General features: G+C 42.0%; 1 protein-coding gene across 3 annotated transcripts in view; it reads left to right on the top strand.

Moving 5' to 3' along the window:
- The first annotated feature begins 51 nt into the window (after nucleotides 1–51).
- The window catches only part of AKT1 (AKT serine/threonine kinase 1), a 71,506-nt gene continuing 50,584 nt past the window's right edge, over nucleotides 52–20,973 (top strand). Inside the window, exons 1-4 of one of the 3 annotated variants that reach the window (XM_090141731.1) lie at nucleotides 52–513; nucleotides 1,484–1,558; nucleotides 3,290–3,396; nucleotides 6,743–6,912. In XM_090141731.1, coding sequence (XP_089997857.1) covers nucleotides 6,867–6,912 — 46 coding nt within the window. In that variant the 5' untranslated portion in view covers nucleotides 52–513; nucleotides 1,484–1,558; nucleotides 3,290–3,396; nucleotides 6,743–6,866. The remainder of the gene's footprint in view (nucleotides 514–1,483; nucleotides 1,559–3,289; nucleotides 3,397–6,742; nucleotides 6,913–20,973) is intronic. The other 2 variants (XM_031592899.2, XM_031592902.2) reach the window with 2 other exon arrangements.

Here is a 20,973-nt window from a genome sequence, read left to right as displayed (position 1 = left end):
GCGGCGGGCTGAGGGGAGCAGCGAGGCGGAGCAGGGCGGCCCCACAGCGCGGCGGGGCGGGCGGGAAGCGGCGCGGCGGCGGTAGGACCCGGCGGCCGCTCCCCGGAGGATGTGAGCGAGCGCGTGTGGGACGAGCCCGGCTCCGACTGCGGGGAGCTCGGCCCTGCGGCTCCGGGGGTGCTGCTGCGCGAGGCGAGAGGCGCAGCCTCCTCCTCTCGGCCGGAGGCAGGAGCGAGGCGGAGCGGCGGGGAAGGCAGGCCGGCAGCCCGCGCGAGCCCCATGGGCCGAGCGACTGCGAGAAGGGGAGGAGGAGCCGGCCCGCCGCCCGCCGCCCGGGGATGGTGAGGAGGCGGCGGCTGCCGTGAGCCCAGTTAGGCCTTCGCTCGGCGCCCGCCCGCCGGGCTCTCCCTTCCTCCGCTCGCTCGCTCCCCCCTTCCCTCCCCTTCCCCTGCCTCCTTCCCCTGCCGCCGCCGCCGCCCTCCCATCACCTCCTCCCCGGGCTCCCGCAGCCATGTAAGTGACCCGCTCCCGGGGGTGGGAAGGGCCGGGGGAAGGAAGCGCCGGGGCCTGCTCCGCCGCGCGTTGTGCGGGGCCGGGAGGGGCGGCCAGGCGAGGCGAGGCGGCCGCTCTCCGCCTTCCCCGGGCGGCGGCCGCCGGGCGCCCGCTGACCCGCGTAGGCCGCGGCGGGGGCTGCTGCCGGCCCGGGCTGGGGCACCGCGGGGCCGCGCGTGGTGTGCTGTGGGGGGGGGGAGAGGGCTGCGGCCCCGCCGGAGCCGGGCCGGAGGGCTCGGGGCGAACAGGAAGCCGTTGGCTTCCCTGGGATGCGGGGGATGGAAGCGCTGCGGGGTGGGGGGGCTCCCCCGGCCGCCCTCGGGGCCTGCTGCGGCCGCGTCGTCCCCGAGCATCTCCGAAGGAAAAGGGGCTCGGGGCAGAGGGAGGCACGGGGCATTTCCCAAAGTGTGGCACGGAAAGTGGCCGAGCGCTCTTCCATCTCCTCCCCCCGCCCCCATTTTCTCCCTTTATCTTTTGTGCGGCCCCGCGCTGCGTTGCGGACCGGGGGTGTGAGTCTGAGTGTGTGTGTGCCGGTGCCGGGCAGTGCTGCTGGGCCCCATCGCTTTGACTTCTTCTTGCGGTGGTGTTGTGCAGAGCTGCGGGAAGCTGCCTGCAGCCGATACCCCCTCCATCCCGTCACAAACCCCCCAGGTGGAGTTCTGCAATCACTGAAACGTTCCTGCAGACTTCTAGGACTTTTCCCTTGGATCCTTTGTGGAAGGCAGAATTCTATCAGAGCATGTGAGCACGCTGTATTTGCTGTGTGTTTTACTGACAGAAAGGTACTGATGCAGGTTGCGCCTTATTGGGATTCCCCCTGCCCCTGGGAAAGGATTTAACCATTTTTTTCTCTGGTTTATTGTTCTTCCATCCCACCCATACAAGAAGCTAATCCCTGCTTTACTCTTGTTTGTTGTATTTATGCCACCAGGAGGGATGTACATTTCGAAATACAGTTACAAAGGGGCGTTACTAACACTTAATTCAGAAGAATATTTGTTTACAGGTAAATAAATGTAACACGGTCTATGACTAGTAATTACCTTTTTGTAGCAGCTAATTTCCTGATGACAGCCACAGCATTTGTCTGAGTTAATAGATTTAAAGGCACTGTGGAACTACCTTTGATTTTTTTAAATAGGAGGGTTTTCCTTGTGTACATTGTGTATAGAACTGCTTTTGGTTCTGAGCTACAGCAGTAAATCAAATCTAAGAATTGATCCAGTGTCCGCAAGTAACCTGTAGCTGGGGCATTGCTGGCTTATAGAAACAACCTGTAAGTAATTACGAATAGGATGAAATAGGTTCATGAGTGACTTGGTTTGTTTGGGAGACAGAACAAAACTTCTGTTATAAATACTTTGAAATGGAATTTGATTAAATGCATCTTAAGTTGGTACAGAAGTTCTGAGCAGCACAGTCATTAAATTATATGAGGGTAAACTGTAAAAGGCCTTCTTCTTGTTTAGGAACATAAAGAAGATTTTGTCTAGCCTATGTCTTTGACAGAGAGTATGAAGAGATCTCTTTTTCTGCCATTGCTTAGTTTTGAAATACGCAGTTCAGTTTGTCCTATCAAACTGCAGTTGTGGTTGCAGCTTGGACAGCTGCATGTCGTAATTCTGGCCCCTCACCTGAACAAAATCAACCTCCTGTCTATTGATTAGTGAAGACCTGAGAGCACAGGCATTCCAAATTGCAGCTTTGTAAACCTAGATTGTGCTGATGGATTGGAAGAAGAGTGGATGTGGCTTTAGAGATCTTTTTTTCTTCTCCGCTTACTGTTTTTCCCGCAGTTCTTAGTGTCAGAGAAGCATTTCTAAACCTTGTGATAAGCTGCACATACAATCATGAAATACTCATTTAGACATGGTGTTCTAAATGGAACATCACATGAGCTAGTAGCAAATATTTGTGACCATGCCTAACTCATGGTCCACAATGAATTTTTGTAAAGCAAGCTAAGATGCTGGAACAACCTGGTCCTTCTGTGCTCTCTTGAAAGCTGTCTGCCCAGATTGAGTAACTGGGTCATGGTGTGAAGCCTCTGTGAGTTCGTGGGGCCTTGAGTGCTTTGGAAGCACTGCTTCTCCTGGGTAGGATTTGCATAATGCAGGAGATGTACTTCACCGGTCAGAGCCTGGTGGAGATACTTCTCCGTACGCTCTACTTAAAATGTTGGCTGGAGCCCAACTTTGTTGTGCTTGTGCCATTTGGATGCAGTTGGCTGTGAGCTTAAAATGAGACCAGGGATATGCTGCAGAAAGAGAGCACGGGTTGCTTGTGCGATGCATGGGCCCCAAAACACACACTTCTGCTCCCCTGCAGTTCTTGTGCAGCTTGCTACCGTGTGACAGTGCCTTGCAACCAAGGTGGGCAGCTGGGTCCTTTTTTGAATGGTTCTGCTGTTGTGTGTTAAGGGAACATGCACGGATGTGTGTCACGTGAGGGCATCAGGGCTGCCAGCCTGCATCCCGTAATAGGTGTTGGGATGGGCAAAGTGCTAGTCCAGGAGCGTGCTTTGCTGTAACCTGCTTTCTGATCTGTGCTGACTGGCACAGCCAGCGTGCTGAGTGAGACAGGGGTGGGACTGAGGCTGGTGGGTTTGATCTTCCTCGGAGAGAGGCTTACTCCTTCACAAAGATGAAGTCATTACCGTGATGCTCCTGCATCCCATACGCTTGTTTCAGATTCACTGTTAATGGAAGAATTAATTTTCTTCCTGCTCTGCTTTCAGGTGTGAATAGAAAGGAATATAAAATTTGACCTTGGAAAGAAGGTGAATTGAGAAGGACAAATTGATCTCTTGATTTCAGGGGTATTTTGGAACAAGAGAACGTGAATGTAAGTACAAGAACATACAAAAAAAGGAGCTTTCCCAAATACAGGAAAGATGATTCTGCTCCACCTTCTGTTTAAGCTGATTCCTTAAAGCAGGCTTCGTTGTTTCAGTGCACAGGAAAATGAGTTATCTCATTACTGATGAAAGCTAATAACCTTTAGGGAATTAATGTATGCATAAGATCAGTATTCACTGGGGCACAATGCTGATGTTGTGCTATTTGTGATTTGCTGCGCTTCCGCTGTGTGAGGAATATTTTGGTATTGAAAAAAGTATTACAGAAAGCGTATTGAAAGTCCAGCAAACTGAATGCTGAGAGAAAGACAGAGTTGTTTAGCTTTTGACAGTACTCAGTCATGTGCAGACACAGACTGAAGCAGCCAGGTCATACTTACCTCAGATGCCCTCTGCTCACTGGGAACCATTCCTAGATGGCCATAAAGGAGGGCTGTAATAATTCTTTTTTTTTTTTTTCTTCTCTCTAAAGATTTTATGCAAATGGAACTTTCTCTGGTTTACACATCTTCAGAAATACATTGGCCAGTAGTTAACTTTCTCCTCTATTCCAGGAAATTACCTTTATTTGCTAGCGCTCTATTTGATTACCTTTTGTTTAAATACATTTATTAAGTACAACTTGGATGTGTATTTTGAAGTACCAGCTAGAGTGAGTTTGCTGCTGTTGGAGCTTTGGACATTCTATTGCACAGCGAGAAGGCATTCCCAACTCTAAGTAAAGTTCCCCCTTACAAAATAAATGCTTTGGCATTGCTGAAGGAACAAGGTGGAGCCAATGCTGCAGTGTGGTGGAAAGAGCTGGGCAGGTAGACACATCCCTGAAGGCAGTGCTGCGCTAACAAGTGGAGGATGCTTCTTGTATAGGAATTGGAGGTGGAGGGCAGTCCAGGCTTTTCGGACAACACTGGAAACTGGAAAAAGTAGTTCCTCTGATCATTGGGTTTTGTTGCTGACTTGCTGTTTTCTGGTCTGCATAGTCACTGATTCAGATTGAGATGACAATTTAGGCTGTGAGGAGCAGGAGGCTGCCAGGTGGTAATTCTAGCAAGTGTCAACACAGAAAAACCTGCAGTATGTTAGTTGGAGGTTCTATGATTTTGTGCCATCGCACTTTTTTCTGGTATTAGTAAAAGGATGGTCCTTTCTACAGACTAGTTTGGTTCATAGCTTTTTTTTTTTTTAAAGTATGAATCTTGAAAAGGATGTTGATTGCTTAACATGTTGAAATTGTAGAATTGAAGACACAGAGATAGGCTACGCAGACCCCACTTTCTGTTACAGCACCATGGTAGATGCATTTATTTTCACACCTTGGTGTTGTGTTTCCTTACCTAGGCTGTGATAATCTTAGGGGTTTTGCTCAACGCTTTGCAGATCTCTCGATGCTGAAGTGAAGCCTTTAGCAAGGTTTGGTCTCTTGTTGATGTCAACAAGTAGATCTAGCTGGAGTGACTGTTGTGCATGCATTTTTTGAAAGGAGAGTGAAAGCCTGCTGTGTTCATCAAGTTATGTCTTAATTGCTCTGGATCTGAAGGAGTTTGTTCGAAGACAACTGGTGGCTGTGGGTTGCTGGTCTCTATTCTGCAGCATATGGTTCTCACATATTTATTTATGAAATTAAGAATTCTTACAAGTCTCTCGTTCTAATGTCATTTTTTTGTGTGTTTTCCCTCCCTCAGGCAAACGTCGTATCTGTTTCTTTGAGACGATAATTATAAGCAGTCAGAAATGGCAGATTCATAATTTGGAAAAATATCTGCTGTTTCCAGGGGAGAAAAAAAGAACCAAAAAATAAAATGTTATTGGAAATAGTGATAAATAGTTAAAGTTCATAGGTAAAAATACTAGGATTGGCTTTTTTTCTCTCGCATCTCCTCCCTGTCAATTTCTGCTTCTAGTGACCATTCAAATTTGACTTCTTTGCTTTGAAAATAGTTCTAGAGCACTGGCAACAAATGGTACAGGCCCCTCTGTCCTTGCCAGTGTCTCAGTTCTGGGTTGGATTCATTTTGACCACCTGCTTCTTCCATCAAGGGTTGTGTCTTAGTGAGCTATGTGAAATTAGTTGCTTTTTAATCTGGTTTCTGATGAGTATCACCTGCGTGCTCACAAATAATTGATGCGTACACGCCAAATGCATGCAGAGATGATATATATTTGTTGGTGGGAATGTGATGCCTCGATGTTTGGAGAGAGACCAGTAAAAGCCAGGTCTTTGCTGGCATGTTACAAGTGCTGCTGTTAGTTGTTACTTAATTATTGCTTAGAACGTGTCACTAGTTAGATTTTTTTGATTGCTTAAGCAGTATCAAACTGGATGAACAAATGCATGCTTCTGAGAGCTCAGAAGTCATTAAAGAAAAGCTACATAGATATATGGTATAGAACTGTACCACAAGCAGAAAAGATAATAATATTCAATTTAGAAAAAGAATAAAAGCTGATGTGTCTAGGAAGAGCTACTTTCAGTGAAGGAGAGAAAGATGAAAAACATTCGTGTGATAGTCAGCCATGAGACAGCCAAATCTTATTGAAAATGTATCTATTTTGAGCTACTTAGATATAGACTTCATATCATAAAGCAAGACGGTAGAAATCCTAAGGTGTCCTTAGGTTATTTCATTGCAAGAAAGAGCAGCAATCTGCAGTGAGTTACAGAAACATGATAAAATTGATCAGGGTGCTTCTAAGGGCTGATTTAGGATAACATGGGCTTATCTGAGAATCTTTGTAGAGAGGCAGGAATTATATCAAAGATAGAAAAGGTGATTTTGGGGGAAGACAAGGAGATTTGAGTGAGATAACAGGATAATGTGCAGCATGGTCTTGGGAATTTTTACTCTTGGGCGCATATCCCTAAGATGCACCGTGTATGTGTTGATAGACTGATACACAGCAGGCTGTAAATAAACCTTCCTGAGGGGATTCTGGAAGTCTTACCAGGAAATATTTAGAACTCGACTTTGCTGAGTCTTGGATTTTTTCTTGTTGAGGGCAGTTTGATGCTGTTGGAGAGCTGGAAGGGCAGGGACTTGCAGCCACCTCTAATCTAGACAGAGTGGTGATACTGTGAGTCTACCAGCGGTCAACCAGCTTAGTGAGGAAGCAAGGCTTCAGTAGGCACTTCTTCCAGCAACTTCACCTGCTGAGATACAGCAGTCCCTGTGAAGAACAAAGCCCTCATTTAACATTTGTAATAATAGTTTAAAAAAAAAAAAAAATGCCAGCAGTGAAAACTACTCCCTGTTATCTCCCTGTTATACCCGATTTAACGTATGTGATGTACTTCAAATAATGGTGGGCTTTTTTTTGTTTGTTTGATCCTTTTAGAAGTAGCTGAGAAGAAGAAAGACAAGAAAAAAACACCCTTTTGTGGACCCTTCTGCTGGAGTTCAGAAATTTCAACAGTGATCTTTTGACATAAACTGATCTACCAAGAGACATTCCCGCCATTATGAATGAAGTAGCGATAGTGAAGGAAGGATGGCTCCACAAACGAGGTAAGTGGCTCTCCTCTTCAGGACGACTGGTGTTGGGTCCTGCAACATGGGATCTGCCCTTTAGCAAGGTATATTTACATAGTCAGTTCTTATTTTCCTGCTCGCCTCAGCGGGAAACTGCCTGTAAGGAGTGTGTGTGACTTTCTGTCAAGCTGAGCAAATGCATTACAAGGGGATTTCTTCGGGTTCGTGCATATGCGTGTGTTCACATAAAACTGCAACAGCTCTTTGGTTTGAAAATGATTATGAAGATAGCAACCAGAGATGATACTTAGAGTGTTAAAGGTTCAGCTGAGGCAAATCATTTGTTTTATATGTAGATCTGTAGCTTTTCTTTTTCCATTTGTATGCTATTAGAAGGTAGAATTGTCTTGAAGTGAAGCTTGATTTGAATGGTGATCAGTCTTTGCGAGCAGTGCCGTTCTCTTGCAGAGACTTGCCAGAGAACACGTTTTTCTGTTTGCCTGAACCTCTCTTGGTATTGGTGCCCCGGACACAAAGAGCAACCTTGAGTTTGTGCACTCTGTGTTTCTGCTTTACCGCTAACAAAGAATGATTTTTATCCAAAATTTTCTTGACTGGATGGCAAAACTGCAGTAACGTAGTCACATGTACCATTGTGCTTTTTGCATTCTTAAATGTTGTATTTCCAAAACGCCGGATTTGTACTTAATTTTTGAGAGGATAGACGGGTGTTTTCAGCACCGCTCTTGGCTTACCTGCTTCTTTGTATTCTGCTATTGTTTTTTGTAAGAGAGAGAGCAGTGCTAGGTACTTTCCTTAATATCGTCATTTTTTGGACCAAAACCAGAACCTGTGTGCTCCAGCAGTAGGGAAACTTGTATGGTTTTGCAAACTCAGGATTTTTCCAGAGGGTTTGCAACAACATGCCTGAAGGTGCAAAGGTATAGTGTAATTATTTTTGGAAGAAAATGGAAATTCATTATCATAACCTTGATAAAGGCTGATCATTCATCTGCAACAATGAAGCTTATAATCCATGGTTTAATAGGGTGGAAGCTGGATACAGTTTAGCAAATTATCTGATGCTTGATGTAAAAGTACTTTGATAAGTTTTTTTTTCATGTTTTTGTTCTGGTCTGTTTTACTTAAAAGCAAGGATATGAATGCTCCTATTCACTCATTACCTTCAGTAATGCACCAGATAATTCTGGTGTACTCAGGCTGCCTTATTCTGGTGATGAAGTTGTGAATTACACTGTTTGGTTAGAACAGGAGGAGGAAGAAACACAAAATCATGTTTCCTGTTCCCATTTATGTATCTAGAAACTCACTAAATAAGTGATACATTTTTAGTTTTAAATGGCATACTTAGACTGCAGTGTTTTTTTTAATCTTCTTGTTACAGGTTTTTTCTGTACTTTTTTTAATTTTTTTTTTGAGGAGCACTGCACAAAAAATCTGAGGGAGACGTATTTAGTTTTAAAAATCTGAAAATGGAATTTGCAAACCACACAGATTATCAGGATGATCCAGGTGTTTCTAAAACTTTAAAGCAGTCATATTTCAGTCTTGTTTTTATTTAGCCTTGAGTACTGAATTCACATTGTTTCTGGAATTACAATGAATCTGCTTTCATGTAAGGAGACCTTTGCAGGATGCTCTGATCTCTTGATCTGATACTTTTCTTTTTCAAATCACCTTACAGAATCAGATTGTTGTCTCAGATGGCTTGCTGATAGTACTTTGAAATTGTCTGTAGAATGTATTTCCATTTCCAAAATGTTACTCTGCAAGTTCTGCATAATTGAGATTGCAAATTTGTGCCTAAACTGTCAAATGTGTCTTGGTGGTTCTTGGATGCCAGTTGTCCCAGCCTTTTTTAACCAGTTCCCCATTGCTTTTTTGCCTTCATGGTAGGTACAGTGAATCCTACCTCACCCTGCTTAATACATTTTGCCACTGTTAACTTGGCATTGTCCAACTGGTTTTAGAAAGCAGTGCTGTATCTTCACAGCTTACCCTGGTGTATTCTGTGTGCCAGTTCCGTTACTCTCTTAATTGTTGTAGCTGCTGTGAGATCTGTTGAGAAACTCAATTCTTTTGGCTTGGGGGAGGGGAATCTGATCCATTTGTGTATATGTTTTGTAAATGACTTTTCTTTTTAATCACTTATTGTCAGACCCTATCAGTTTGCTTGCTCTGCAAGATGAAGTGCAACAACCACAGGATGTTTCCAAAACTGATGTCTGATACTGTGAACTTCTGAAGTCAAGGCATAAACAGTAATTACTGCAGGGAGGGACTGCTAAAGGATTTTAGATTTAGGAAATGTATATTGTTTGTCTTATAAAACTGAAGGTTGGACTGCTTGTGGTCTTTGAAGGTCCTAGGGCTTTTCACATGCAAATATTTTGTAGCAACTGGCCAAAATCCAGGTTGGGCAATTAACATTCTCTCTACCTAAAATTTCCCCCGTAGCTTTGGTTGGATATGGTATCTCTTAGTTCATGTCCTGAGCAGTTGAACAGCGTGACTGTGTGCAGTTGCTACATCTCAATTAAGCAGAGGCTTAATTTTGGTAGTTTTAATGATTTGTGTATGTATAAATCAGTTGGTAAAGTGCTCTGGAGTCCTTCTGGATGGCAGGTGTATGTAAGCATAAAGCCATCATTATCAGGAGCAGGTGTTTTGGCCTGGCAGAGAAATAGCAGGGCTTTCTAGAATTCTAGGGTTGTTTTCTTCTGTCAGCTTGCTTTACATTTTGGTTTTTGTTTCCAAGATTAAAAATACAAATGGAGAAATGAAATTAAACATCTCTGCCTGGTTGTGAGCTCTTGGCAGTTCTGTAAGTCAGTCGCTTAAAGGAAGTTCTACTTCCAGTAGCACAGATGTTTGTTTGTGCAGAGGCCAGAGTCATCTCCATGACATGCCTAACCTCAACCAGGCAGAAATGTAAGAATTCATGAATGAACTTTTTTCCCACTTGGCAGCACTTGTTGCTATTACTCCAGTCACAGTGAGGCGACAGACTCTTGCAAGACAAAAACGGTAGTTAAATTACTAACCAGTTTGTGCAGAACTGCATAGCTGAAGCCTTTACACATACACGTGAAAAGCACGGAGTGAAGAAACTCTGATTTGGGGCGGTGCATTGTGTGTGTATTCAGCACATGTAGTCTCTGAGAGTTAAGCAGGGGGATTGTTCATTGGGACACATGGGGGGAAACGTGTAGCTACAGAGATGCTATGCTCGTGGTTGTATATGAAAGAACAAGGAGAAAAATTATCTGTCTAAACTGCTGCTTGCTGAAATATTGAGATTACTGGTTTTCTAGATGTTTATAAGTTGTATCTTTACTTCTGGTTGTGCACTGTGGAACTTTTAGGTAAAAGAGAAATACCTGAGTGTATTTCATGAAATTTGCTGCTTCATTTTTAAAAATCTCACTGGATTTCTCATATATTCCTGCTCTGGTCCCTGCTTATGAAAGTCCTTCTATTGTCTTCAGTCTTCATCCTGTTTTTTTTAAGTCTTTCTGCAAGGCTAACAAAGAGTGGGATTGTGCATGCTGATGCTCTGTCATCTCTGTCTTCCCTACTACATCCGGTTTTCCTATTAGGGCATAAACTCAATGGAGAGAGGAGTCTTTGGAGAGAGAGAGGGTAGGACGGAAGGAGGGGGAGGGAAAAATGTATGCTGACATTTATGAAAGGAAATAGAAATCTAGATTTCTCACTCTGAGAACTTTGAAGCAATTTTGAGCAATAGGAGAAACATCATGGATGTGTATTCATCCATTAATATTTGGCAGCAAATGGGGAGCTACTTTCTTGTTTGTTTTTAAATAGCATAAGAACACAGTGCAGTGATTTTAACCATGAAAACCAGAACATGTCCTCCAAATGTCAATTTGTGTGGGCTTCTGGCCGAACAGACTATTTGAGTAGTTGAAGTCTAGCTGCCATTCTGATGAAAATTGCTAAAAATGCTTAGATGAGAGATTACACAAAAGATACTTATTCCGCTGCTGGAAATACTACTGAATTTGTTAAAGAATTGTTTCTGTAATGAAATGGAGTGACACAGATGTTCTAATAAATAACTACAAGTCCTTGGTGGTTTGCCTTCTTACAGCTATATTGCGTAAAATAAATGCAGGATCCTGATACAAAATAAAAGCTAAGAGTTAAACACTGATTGTTGCTCTTTTCACCTTATTTAGCAGAGTAATGCAGACTGTAAATTTTACTTCTGTTATTTTGAGCACAACTTCACACTTCTAGTGTTCTGTTAGTATCAATCAAAATGGGATCATAAGATGTTTGACCAGAAGTTAACTCTCTTTCAAGCCAGTGAGTTTCAAGTCTTGTGTTGCCATTGTCCTTCACCTCTTCTTTCTTTTCTCTTTCCCGTTTTCATCATGTTCTCTACTTCTTTTTGTATGTTGTGTGTTTGCTTTATTTTGGGGTCTTTTTTTTTTTTCTTTTTTTTTCTCTTTACCTTGGCTTCTGTCTGTCTCTGGGTTGTAGCCGGGTGCTTTCTTGATGACCTGTGTAACCAGAGCCATCAAGGTTCACATTAGTTCAAGGAACGTCTGGCTTTCATGGTATTTCAAAGGAGTGGCTGGGGCATTTGATACAAAGGATCCTAAGGCACATCTGAACTCTGAAGATGCCAGCTATAGAGACGTGCAGCTGCTTCAGAGGGAAAACTGAGGGTAAAAGGAAAGGTAAGAAACAAGATAGGAGCTGAACAAAGAGTAGAAGGGGGAAGTTTGTAACAGAGGGATACAATCTGATGTCACTTCCAGAGCTGAAGGCTTGGGTGTAAAGGGAAATCTCTTGCTGTTCCTCTTGAAAACAAAAGATAAGCTGTGTCAGTTAGTGGTTTTTGTTGTGTGTCTCTTTTTCAACACAAGGGGCAATAGTTTTGCAATGCTAGCTCTGGGTTGCTTTCATTTTTGCTAGCACTGTTCTGGGAAAAGGGAACTGGGGAGGAACCAGGAAATTATCGACCAATAAATCTGACCTCGATGGTAGGCAAGATGCTAGAGACATTAAGAAAGGATGAGATCACAAAACATCTGGAGAAATATGAGCTGATAATGGCTAGTCAGCTTGACTCTTGGAGGGTAAACCTCATATGACGGAATTATTTGTGGAGAGATCATAGGAAACAAACTGGGTACAGTGTACTGTAAAAAGTCTGCTTTGGACAGCAGGGAGGCCAGATGCTGAGGATTACTGAGCACTGCATAACTGTACTGTACTGTGCCTTTGAGGGGAGAAAGAGCTAGTGCTGCCTAGGGATTGCTCGTCTTCCTATCACTGAACAGCAGACTGCTTCAGCTTCTGACCATCTCGGTTACTTTCCAGTGTCTTTTTTGAAATGTCCTTCTGGCCAGGACTTCTTGGTGTCACAGCTACACATTTCTGAAGGGCAAAGTCTGAATATTTGTTTGTTTCCCCAGAAAAAAACTTACTCCACCAAAATTTGTATTCCAGTATTTTCCCTGCCAGTATACAGTTCTTCAGTAAGAATAAGGTTCTTAATCAGTTTTTTGGAGAAGTCATATTAGGTTAGGTGTTTTTTTTCTGTGTTTGTAAACTGTTTGGAACTTGTAAGTGATACCAAGCCCACTCTCGGTTTGAATGACAAAGAGGAACAGCTCAGATGTAGATGCTCAAGATTGTTTGTGGCAGTTCTGGAAGTTTACTTTCATATTCTGCATTATTGTACGTCAGCAGCCAAACAAACTAGGTCTTAGTTTTATCTCTAAAAGTGAGGCAGCATCATAAATTGCTGCTACTTCTTCTTGAAAGAGATCTGAGAATGAGGGATCTAGGACATTGCAAGCCTTATTTAAATGAGCCCAGCAGTGCTTTATATGGTGGTTTACACAGAAACCATCTGCATTGTCTTTGATCCTCTCCTCTCCTTCCTGGTTCCTTTATTTTAGAGGAGAAACAAAGTAAAAGCTAGGCCTGTGGGGAAAAAATAAATATTTGTCCACATGTGGTTTTCTTTTTTTTCCCTTTCTCTTCGTAGACATATTGAGAAGTCATCAGGTCTGCACTGAGGAAGAAGTAAGTACTAAGGGAGTATGCTATTTTGAGGTGAGGAGAGAGCAGAGAATAAAGCTCTGCACATTGTTCTTGCAGGGGTGATTTTGAGCAGGGAACTGTGCGGTGTCTTTTGAATTTGGCGCCCAGTCCTTCCTTTGGAATTTCTTCCCTGCAAACCCGTGTGAGTGCCAGATGCTTCCCTTCCCTTCCTCTGTTTCATGCTCGTGCTCCCACTGTGTCCACATCTCCAGCTGTGCTCCTTGCCTGTGCCAGAAGGCTCCGGGTTAGCACCAGTAACCTTAGACTTCACCATCTGAAAGAACTGGCCAGACTTACACTGTTAGACTAAGTGGTGACCTGTAGTTGGGTCTCCATTTACCCACAGTTTGCGTTACTGTCAAGTTCTCCTAAAAGCTGTTATGGTGGTTGTTGGCCTCAGGATCGTCCAAGGAATAAAGAAACAAACCTTATATGCGTTGAAAAGAGTGAACTTAACATCTGAACTTTTCATTTGAATTCATTTTAAAAGATGGAGTACTGCTGTAAGAAAATAACTGCCAGCCTTGTGTTGTTTTTTTTTTTTCTTTTCCCTTTTATGTATTGAAGTAACTGATTTACTAAGAGAAGAAATGAGTTGAACTTTACTGAAAAATAATTTCTCAAGGGGAGAAGATAAGAGGAGGGATTATTATTTTCAGATGCACATTGTACCTGAAACATAATGCATCTTGAAGGGGGAACAAAAAGCAGGAAACTATATGAGGAAAGAGGAAGAAAAAGAATGGAGGAAGAATGACACCATATTAGGTGTGAAGTAGTGTGCTGCTGTGAGAAGTGTTTATTGCAACTGAAAGTGGGAAATAATGAAGACCAAATTTAAGTGAGAACATGTTATGAACTCTCGGATTATTCTCCCAACTCTTCAAGTTGAGCCAAAAATGTGAAAAGATAGCTGGTCAAACAGTGTTGTGAAATTTGTCAATTTATGCAAAAGTGCACGGTCGTGTTTGCAGACAGCTGAGGTAAACAGTCATCGCAGCCTGCAGGCAGAAGAAGAGAGCTGTCAGTTGATGCTTTCTCAGTCTCTTGGGTAAATCAGGAGAGTGATTCTGAAGTAGAGGTATGCTCTGAGCCTGTGGTTCTGCGTATGGCTGTAGAGTTGTTGTGTGGCTACTGGGGCTGAGCAGAGCACCTGGTCAGTCACAGGGCTATCAAATCACCGCGATGTTCAGCTTTAATAACGTACTCTTAATGGGGACCACAGAACATGCATGCCAGGGAGTTGGTCTCTGTGTTGGCTGTGAACCATGACCTTCACAGGAGATGGTTGTGTTGAGGACTGGAGCTTGCTACCAAAATGTGTGGCGGTGTGCTGATAGGAAAGTCTGACTCACTGAGTTGACACTGTGGATTTCAGGTGCTGAATGGGGTTCGTGGCTGCTTGCAGCAGTCGCAGTTACTTCTCAGATTTTAGGTGCAGGCTTTATGTGTTTGCAAAAATCAGTTCCCACCAATAGATGTTGTGAGATTTTTGACATTTTTGCCCCTTTTTCTTAGGTGGAGAGGTGTGCTAATCCTCACTATCTAAAGGAAAACTGGAAAATGTAACCTGAGGGGCTTAGTAACAGTTTAGACCAAGGAGAAGAAAAAGTGCTGTTTAATTGTTGTTAATGATAAGTCTTAGACCGTTATGTGATTCAAAATAATTTTGAAGGTATGCTTGTATTTTTCTGAGTTCTTTCCTGCTATATCTGTAACTCTGCCAGAGGATGTGGGGATCAAGAAAAATATCCTGATTACACTTCAGAAAGTCTCTGTTAAGAAAAAAACAACTTTTGTGTTTGCTGGAAGAGGCTTGATGCCTCTAATGGATAACAGACACATATAAATAAAACCATAATTGAACTTATTTTTTTAATGCATTAAACTCCAGTAAGGTCTCAAGACTTAATAAGAAAAAATACTTGTATAGAAAACACATTGCCAGAATTTTAAGTAAGTCTCTGTGTGTGTGCTGTACTACATCTGCAAACATACTTCTACCATGTTTGGAATAATTTAGTTACACTGGTCAGGAAGATGCTTACACTAGATAGGGTTTATGCCCTGAAATACAAGGATGCTCACTGCTTTATCTATTTTTGTCATCGTTCCTTTGTTGGACTTTACCAAGTGGAGCATCAGTAAAATGTTACACCCTTGAATAAAACTGTTGAGCAGTTCAAAATCCACTGTTAGGTCTCTTCACAGCTGCACAGAGGGAATACTGCCTTGTACTTGCTTGTTGCTTTTCATGGACTTGCAGGCACAGATTGTTCTGTCTGGATTGTTTTTTGCATGTGTGTCATAGAAATACCCACTCCTATCTGTGGGCTGTAGACCTTCTGTAAGTAGTTACTGAAATGGAAATATTTTCATTGTATAGACTATTTACATTCTTTTTAAAAAGTTCTGATTGTGCAGTCTCCTTCCTCTCTTATCGTCATTAAGTAGAAATTAAACTTTGGGTGCACCACAAGAAATAACAGCTTTTCAGCTGAAGGCTTTCACTTCTTAATTCAAGGCATCACTCAAAGTGTGGCTGTAGCATTTTAGTTGTACTGTATGTTTATGCATGGACCGGACTTAAATCTGTGATAATTTATGATGGCAACAGAAGTTGTGGGGCTCGGAACTAATTTTATAGGTGGAAATTGGTTTCTGAGCATAGGGTGTAAATTCCGTGCTGCTGTAAATTCAGTAATCAAGCCATTCCGTGATCAATATTTTTTTGTGTTGCTTTGGCAATATCTTGAAAACGCTGCTTGAAATTGGTAGGTGAAATGCCACTAATCACTGTGCCATTTTCTTTTTCTCTCTGTGTATGTGTATTATTAAATCTAGCCTTTAAAGTGGTCTTCATTAGAACAATGGTGTCACTGGTTTAATGCTGCCTCTGATGCCTTTCAGGCAGTTGAATGAGTAGGATAATAGTGAACTTTTTCAACCTGAAGTTTTCCTTGCATCAGAGATCTCTGTAGTTTTAGACTGTCTTTCCTGGTACAGATAAAGCTTTAACACTGCATGAATGTTTGAAGATACGCAACTGATTTATCTCCAGGTGTGGAAGCTGAAGTTGTCTCGTTACTTGCATGATAGGAGAAGTATTTATCCTAAATGAGAATTAGGAAAAATTACTTTTTTATACTCGGAAAATCCCTTGGAAACTTGCCAGCAACAGCCTTCAGTTGACTTGTGGAGGCACTGCCTACCAAACACTATTGTGACAGCTCATTTCTATTGTTTCTGCAAGGGTTTATCCAGTAAAGTCAAGCTATCTTGCTCCAAGAGAAGAGGAGAGATGCGGAGATTACATCATCATGGAAGAATACCAGAATAGTTAGCTTTAAAGCCATTCAAGACTACATTGGCACCCCTTTGTTATACAGTGTAGCTGAAAACGAACTGCAGCAATAATGAACCAATCCATCTAAATCACAGCAGCTGAACAACTGACTGTTCTATCTCAAAATGCAAATGCGTTGTGCAGAATGGATTTAATTGTAAATGTTTACTTAGTAGGGAATATGAGCCTTTTGGTTTGTGACAATAATCATGAATACAAAGGCCCAAAGAATTTTAGGGTTTACATAGCTTGTCCCTGTTCTCATAACAATATTTCAACGTCAATTTTTTTAAAGAAATATACCATTTGGCTTTTTTTCTAGCCAGTGAATAGAAATCCTAAATGCCCAATCTCTAAGCCACATGTTGAAAACCAAAAGATAAATTTAGCTATGTGGATTTGGATCGGGCAGGCTTTTCTGTGTATTTCTTTCACATCTGCATTAGGGCTTTTTAATAGCTTCAGGTAATAAGGAAAAATTGCTGACTTTCAAGGCTCAGATTTGTTTTTACAGTGAATTCAGTGTTACACAGAGTATTCGCATTCTCTTCCAGGTTCACATGGAGTATTAGCATTCTCTTCCAGGTTCACATAGTGAGGAGTCTCTCAAACAAGTCAAGGGTTATACTTAGGAATTTCTGCTCCAGTTTAAAACAAAAACAAACCAACATGTTGAAATCTTCCTTTGTTAAATTCTTGAAACCAGGCCCCAGATTGCAGCTCGTGAAGACGAGTCTCTGTCACTACTTTGATTTTTTTTAATTAAAATAAAATAGGATTGCAGTCTTTTGGGGAAAGGAAAAAGCTTACAGAGCTTTACTAGTAAAAAGAAAGAGAAAGCAGAAATATCGGCCTCCAAGCTGTTACTGGGTATCTTTTGGTGTAAGAAAAGACACTTTTGCTTTGAAAACATACACGTACCAAAAAAAACCCCAACAGTGTACATGTTTAAGCTTCTGTTGGCATTTTGTGTGTGCGTTCTTTAATATATTTCACACGTGGAGTAGTCCTCCTGAAAAAGAGACAACAAACACCCCTGAAGAATAGGCCTTTGTGACACTGGAGAAGTTTACTGTGCCAAAGTTATGGTAAGAATTTGTAAATTTTGGCTGCTGGAGTGCTTCCTTCCCCTGCTATGTTTTTAACGTTGGAAACTTATAAGAGTGGAATAGAGAGTTGCTTTTTGTTGTTGTTGGTATTTTTTTTAACTGACAATGCAAACATTCATTTCACAAACTAAACCACCATCCACATGACGCTGCTGGCTGTATACAAACACCCTGTTGAGCTTGTTCTGCAGAAGTCTGCTGTGGGCTTCCTGGGTTGCACAGAAACGGTTGGCCACTCTTTTCAGGGCCGTGGTGCAGACCCAGCCTGTAGCTGCTCAGATTGAGTGTGCCAGATTCATGTCCCTGAAAGAAATGCTTTTAATTGGAGCGAAGCCCTCAAAGCCTGGCTGTTTTTCTATGTCTCTTTTTCTCTGTCTGTTTCACATACTTCATTTCTGTTATCTTGGGGATTGTTTTGTTTTGCCCATATTGCTTGGACAAAGCTGAACCTATCAGGAAGATGTTTAGTTTTTCTTCATCACAAAATATATTTCCTTTTTATGTATGATGTCCTTTCTTCATCTTGATCTTGTGTTGAATATTTTAGGTTTTGGGTAAGCAAGATCACTTGGGATCAGTACCTGTGGCCTGAGGACTCAGTGATGAGCAAGCCAACAGCACCTTGCTGTACTCACAGGGTTTTCTGGAGTTACCAAGGACAGAATTTGAGTCCAAGGCTGGACTGTCATGGTGACAAAATATTTAGAAAACATTTTCTTGCCTGAAACAAAAGCTTGGATTGTGCAACACAAAGTACTGTCCCAGTCTATTAAATGACTCTGTGTGTGTGCTTTAAAGGGTTCTGTGTGTTCAATGACCGTCAGCTCTTACCACATTCAGTGTGTTCAGGTAAAACAATGCTTTTCCCCTCTGAACTCTCAGCTTTCCAAGCTGGGTTAATTCTCCCCCTTTACGCAATGGCCTTACGAAGTTGTAGCAGCCAAATCTGGCCTCATGTTTTGAACAAAGTGGACAGTCCTATTCAAGACAGATTCAGCAGAGCTGCTTATTCTCTGTATCCGTGGTGGCCCTGCTGCATTGTGAGTGGATGTGCAAAATTTCAGCCTTGCCACTGGCAGCGGTTGCTCTGATCCTGAGTAACCTGTAGGATCAGGTAAGTGCTTCTGTTGGGTTAGAACATGGTGCAGTAAGAGTCTTTTGTACTGTAGGTGTTTCATACTTTCACAGTAATTGCTATTACTTTTTAATGTCTGAGATCTTGTGACCTCTCAGCCTTACTGATACCTGCCCTCCGACTTGAGAGGAAGGCGGTGATCTGAAGTGACTGTAGGCATTTGCAGTGGCTGTAGTAGATGGTTTATTGGGAATAACGTAAAATGATTTTAAGATGGGAGAAATCTGTGAAAATGAGGTGAAGATTGTTAGCTAGCCAGTTCATCATAACTGCACCATTTAAAGATCATGCATTTTTTTTCCAGCATAGTCTGTCTTCGGTGGAAATGCCAGTTGTGATTTTGAAGGAAGGAATGGTTTTACTGAAGTACTACCTATATTGCCTTCTCTGCTCAGAGCAGCAGGTGGGCAAGTTTCTTTCTGAAACTTTTCCCAGCTCTACAGCAACTACAACCAGATTGTTTGCAGAGACTGTATTTTTTTTGATCTTCAAAGAAACTGAAGTTGTTGGACCATAACGTTCTTCAAGAAAACGGGAAACAAAAGTGAAACACTGAGGTGGTGGTGGTGTGGAATATACTTTTCTTAGATTTGCATCATCTTGCAACTTTATATGCTTGGCATGTAACCCTGTCCCATTCAGAGTGCTGCTGCAGAGCTAGTTCCTTTGGACTGCTGCGCTGTTGCTATCTGCTAGTTCCTCTGTTGCATTGAATTGCAAAAGCAGCTGCTTTTCCTTTTCATACCTATTTTTACCGTCCCTAATTTGCTATTAAGATGTTAACTTCTGCTTCCAGTTAGCATAGCACGTCTCAATGCAGTGACTACAACATGGGGGCAACTTCTGTGCTTTCTCTTGTGCCACCCTTTCACACTTGGAAATGTTCCCTGTAAACATCTGCAGTGCTGCTTTATTATCCTCTTCAAAAGCTCACCCTTCTTGTGTTGCTTATGAAAGGCCTTGATGAACTTGCATTGCATGTGTTCTGAGACACTGAGACTGCTCTTCACTGTCATGCCCACTGTTTGTCTTCTTTTCCCCTCTTTTTTTTCTTTTTTTTTCATTGTTCCTGCCTTATAACACAGAACTGTGCAGAACAGGAACTGTCTCATTGTTCTATTTGTACAGCAGGTGGTTCAGGTCCAGATGTTTATCTGAAATTGCAATGTACTGCAGCAATACAAATTAGGCTTTAGAAAGCTGTATCTAAAATACAGAGAGAAAAAGGTCACATTTTTGTGGTTATTTTTGTGAGGCTTTTATGGTAGCTTTTTTTTTTTTCTTTTAACATTAACAGGTGACTAGTTGGAATGCACAAAAATTAATATATATGAAGTTTTCTTCCCACTTTAAGGCAACGCTTCTCCCTAAGGCCAGAGGAAAGCTTTCTTCTCAGCAGCAGCTCCAGGCTACTTGGAGAGGGCTTCTTCAACACTTCTTAGTTTCTTGAAGAGATTTGTTTACTCCCTTGACGAGACTGGGTGTGATTATAGCAAAACCTCCTGTTTATGGAGACTCTTCCCTTTTTGGGTACCATTTTAGAAGTGGAATGACACTCAACAGGATGTGTGGTTGTAGACACGTATTCAAACTTCAGAGGCAGTGCATACCTTTTTGACCATGCACTATCCTGTGCTATTTCTCTCACGATTCATGTGGTAGAATAAAACATGGAGGAACACAGAATTCATTTCTCTTCTTTATGCTCACTACACACAGAGAATATTTATTGATACTCATCTTTCCGCTGACTCTTACAATCCTCAAACCAGTTACTGGAGGCAAGGAGATTAAAATGAGGGCAAATGGCCAAGCAGACTTGAGGTTTTGTTTCTTGAATTTGATTTGAAAGTGGAACTTTGATAAAATTGCACCTCTACTAGTTCCTTTCAACATAAAGTATTATGTGATTTTTATTTTTATTTTATTTTTTCACCAGTTTGATATAGGTAATCACGTGTAAAGCTAAGTCAGATTTGAAGGAGAATAGCAGACTTCTTTCTAGATGAGAGCGGTTTGGTTTTTGTTTTGAGATTCCTTGTGATGACCAACAAACAGAAAATAAACAGTAGTTTCTCTGTTGTCAGCAGGCTTTGTCATTTTTCAGCACTGTCTGATGTGTTCAAATACAGAAGTCAGGATTTCTCAGGGCAAAGGTTCAAATTGTGTAGTAATAAACAAACCTCGCTAGTTCACTACTTCTTGTTAGTAATCTGAATCTGTGCTTTGGAACCAAAAGTTGCTTTTTCCTTTAATTACTGGGATGTCAGGCTTACTAAGAATGCTGTGTAGCTTTAAAGCTGCTGGGATTTGTTGTTGTTATGTTTATTGTTTCTATGAGTAAGTAGGAATGTTTCTAACTTCACTCTTTTCACTGTTCTGGGAGAGGAACGTTCCCAAGT

Source organism: Phasianus colchicus, chromosome 5 (genome assembly GCF_987193195.1).
Source record: "Phasianus colchicus chromosome 5, bPhaCol1.hap1.1, whole genome shotgun sequence".
In the NCBI taxonomy this organism is placed as follows: Eukaryota; Metazoa; Chordata; class Aves; order Galliformes; family Phasianidae; genus Phasianus; species Phasianus colchicus.
The sequence above is the reverse complement of the archived record's forward strand: the minus strand, read 5'-3'. Positions and strand labels throughout refer to the sequence as shown.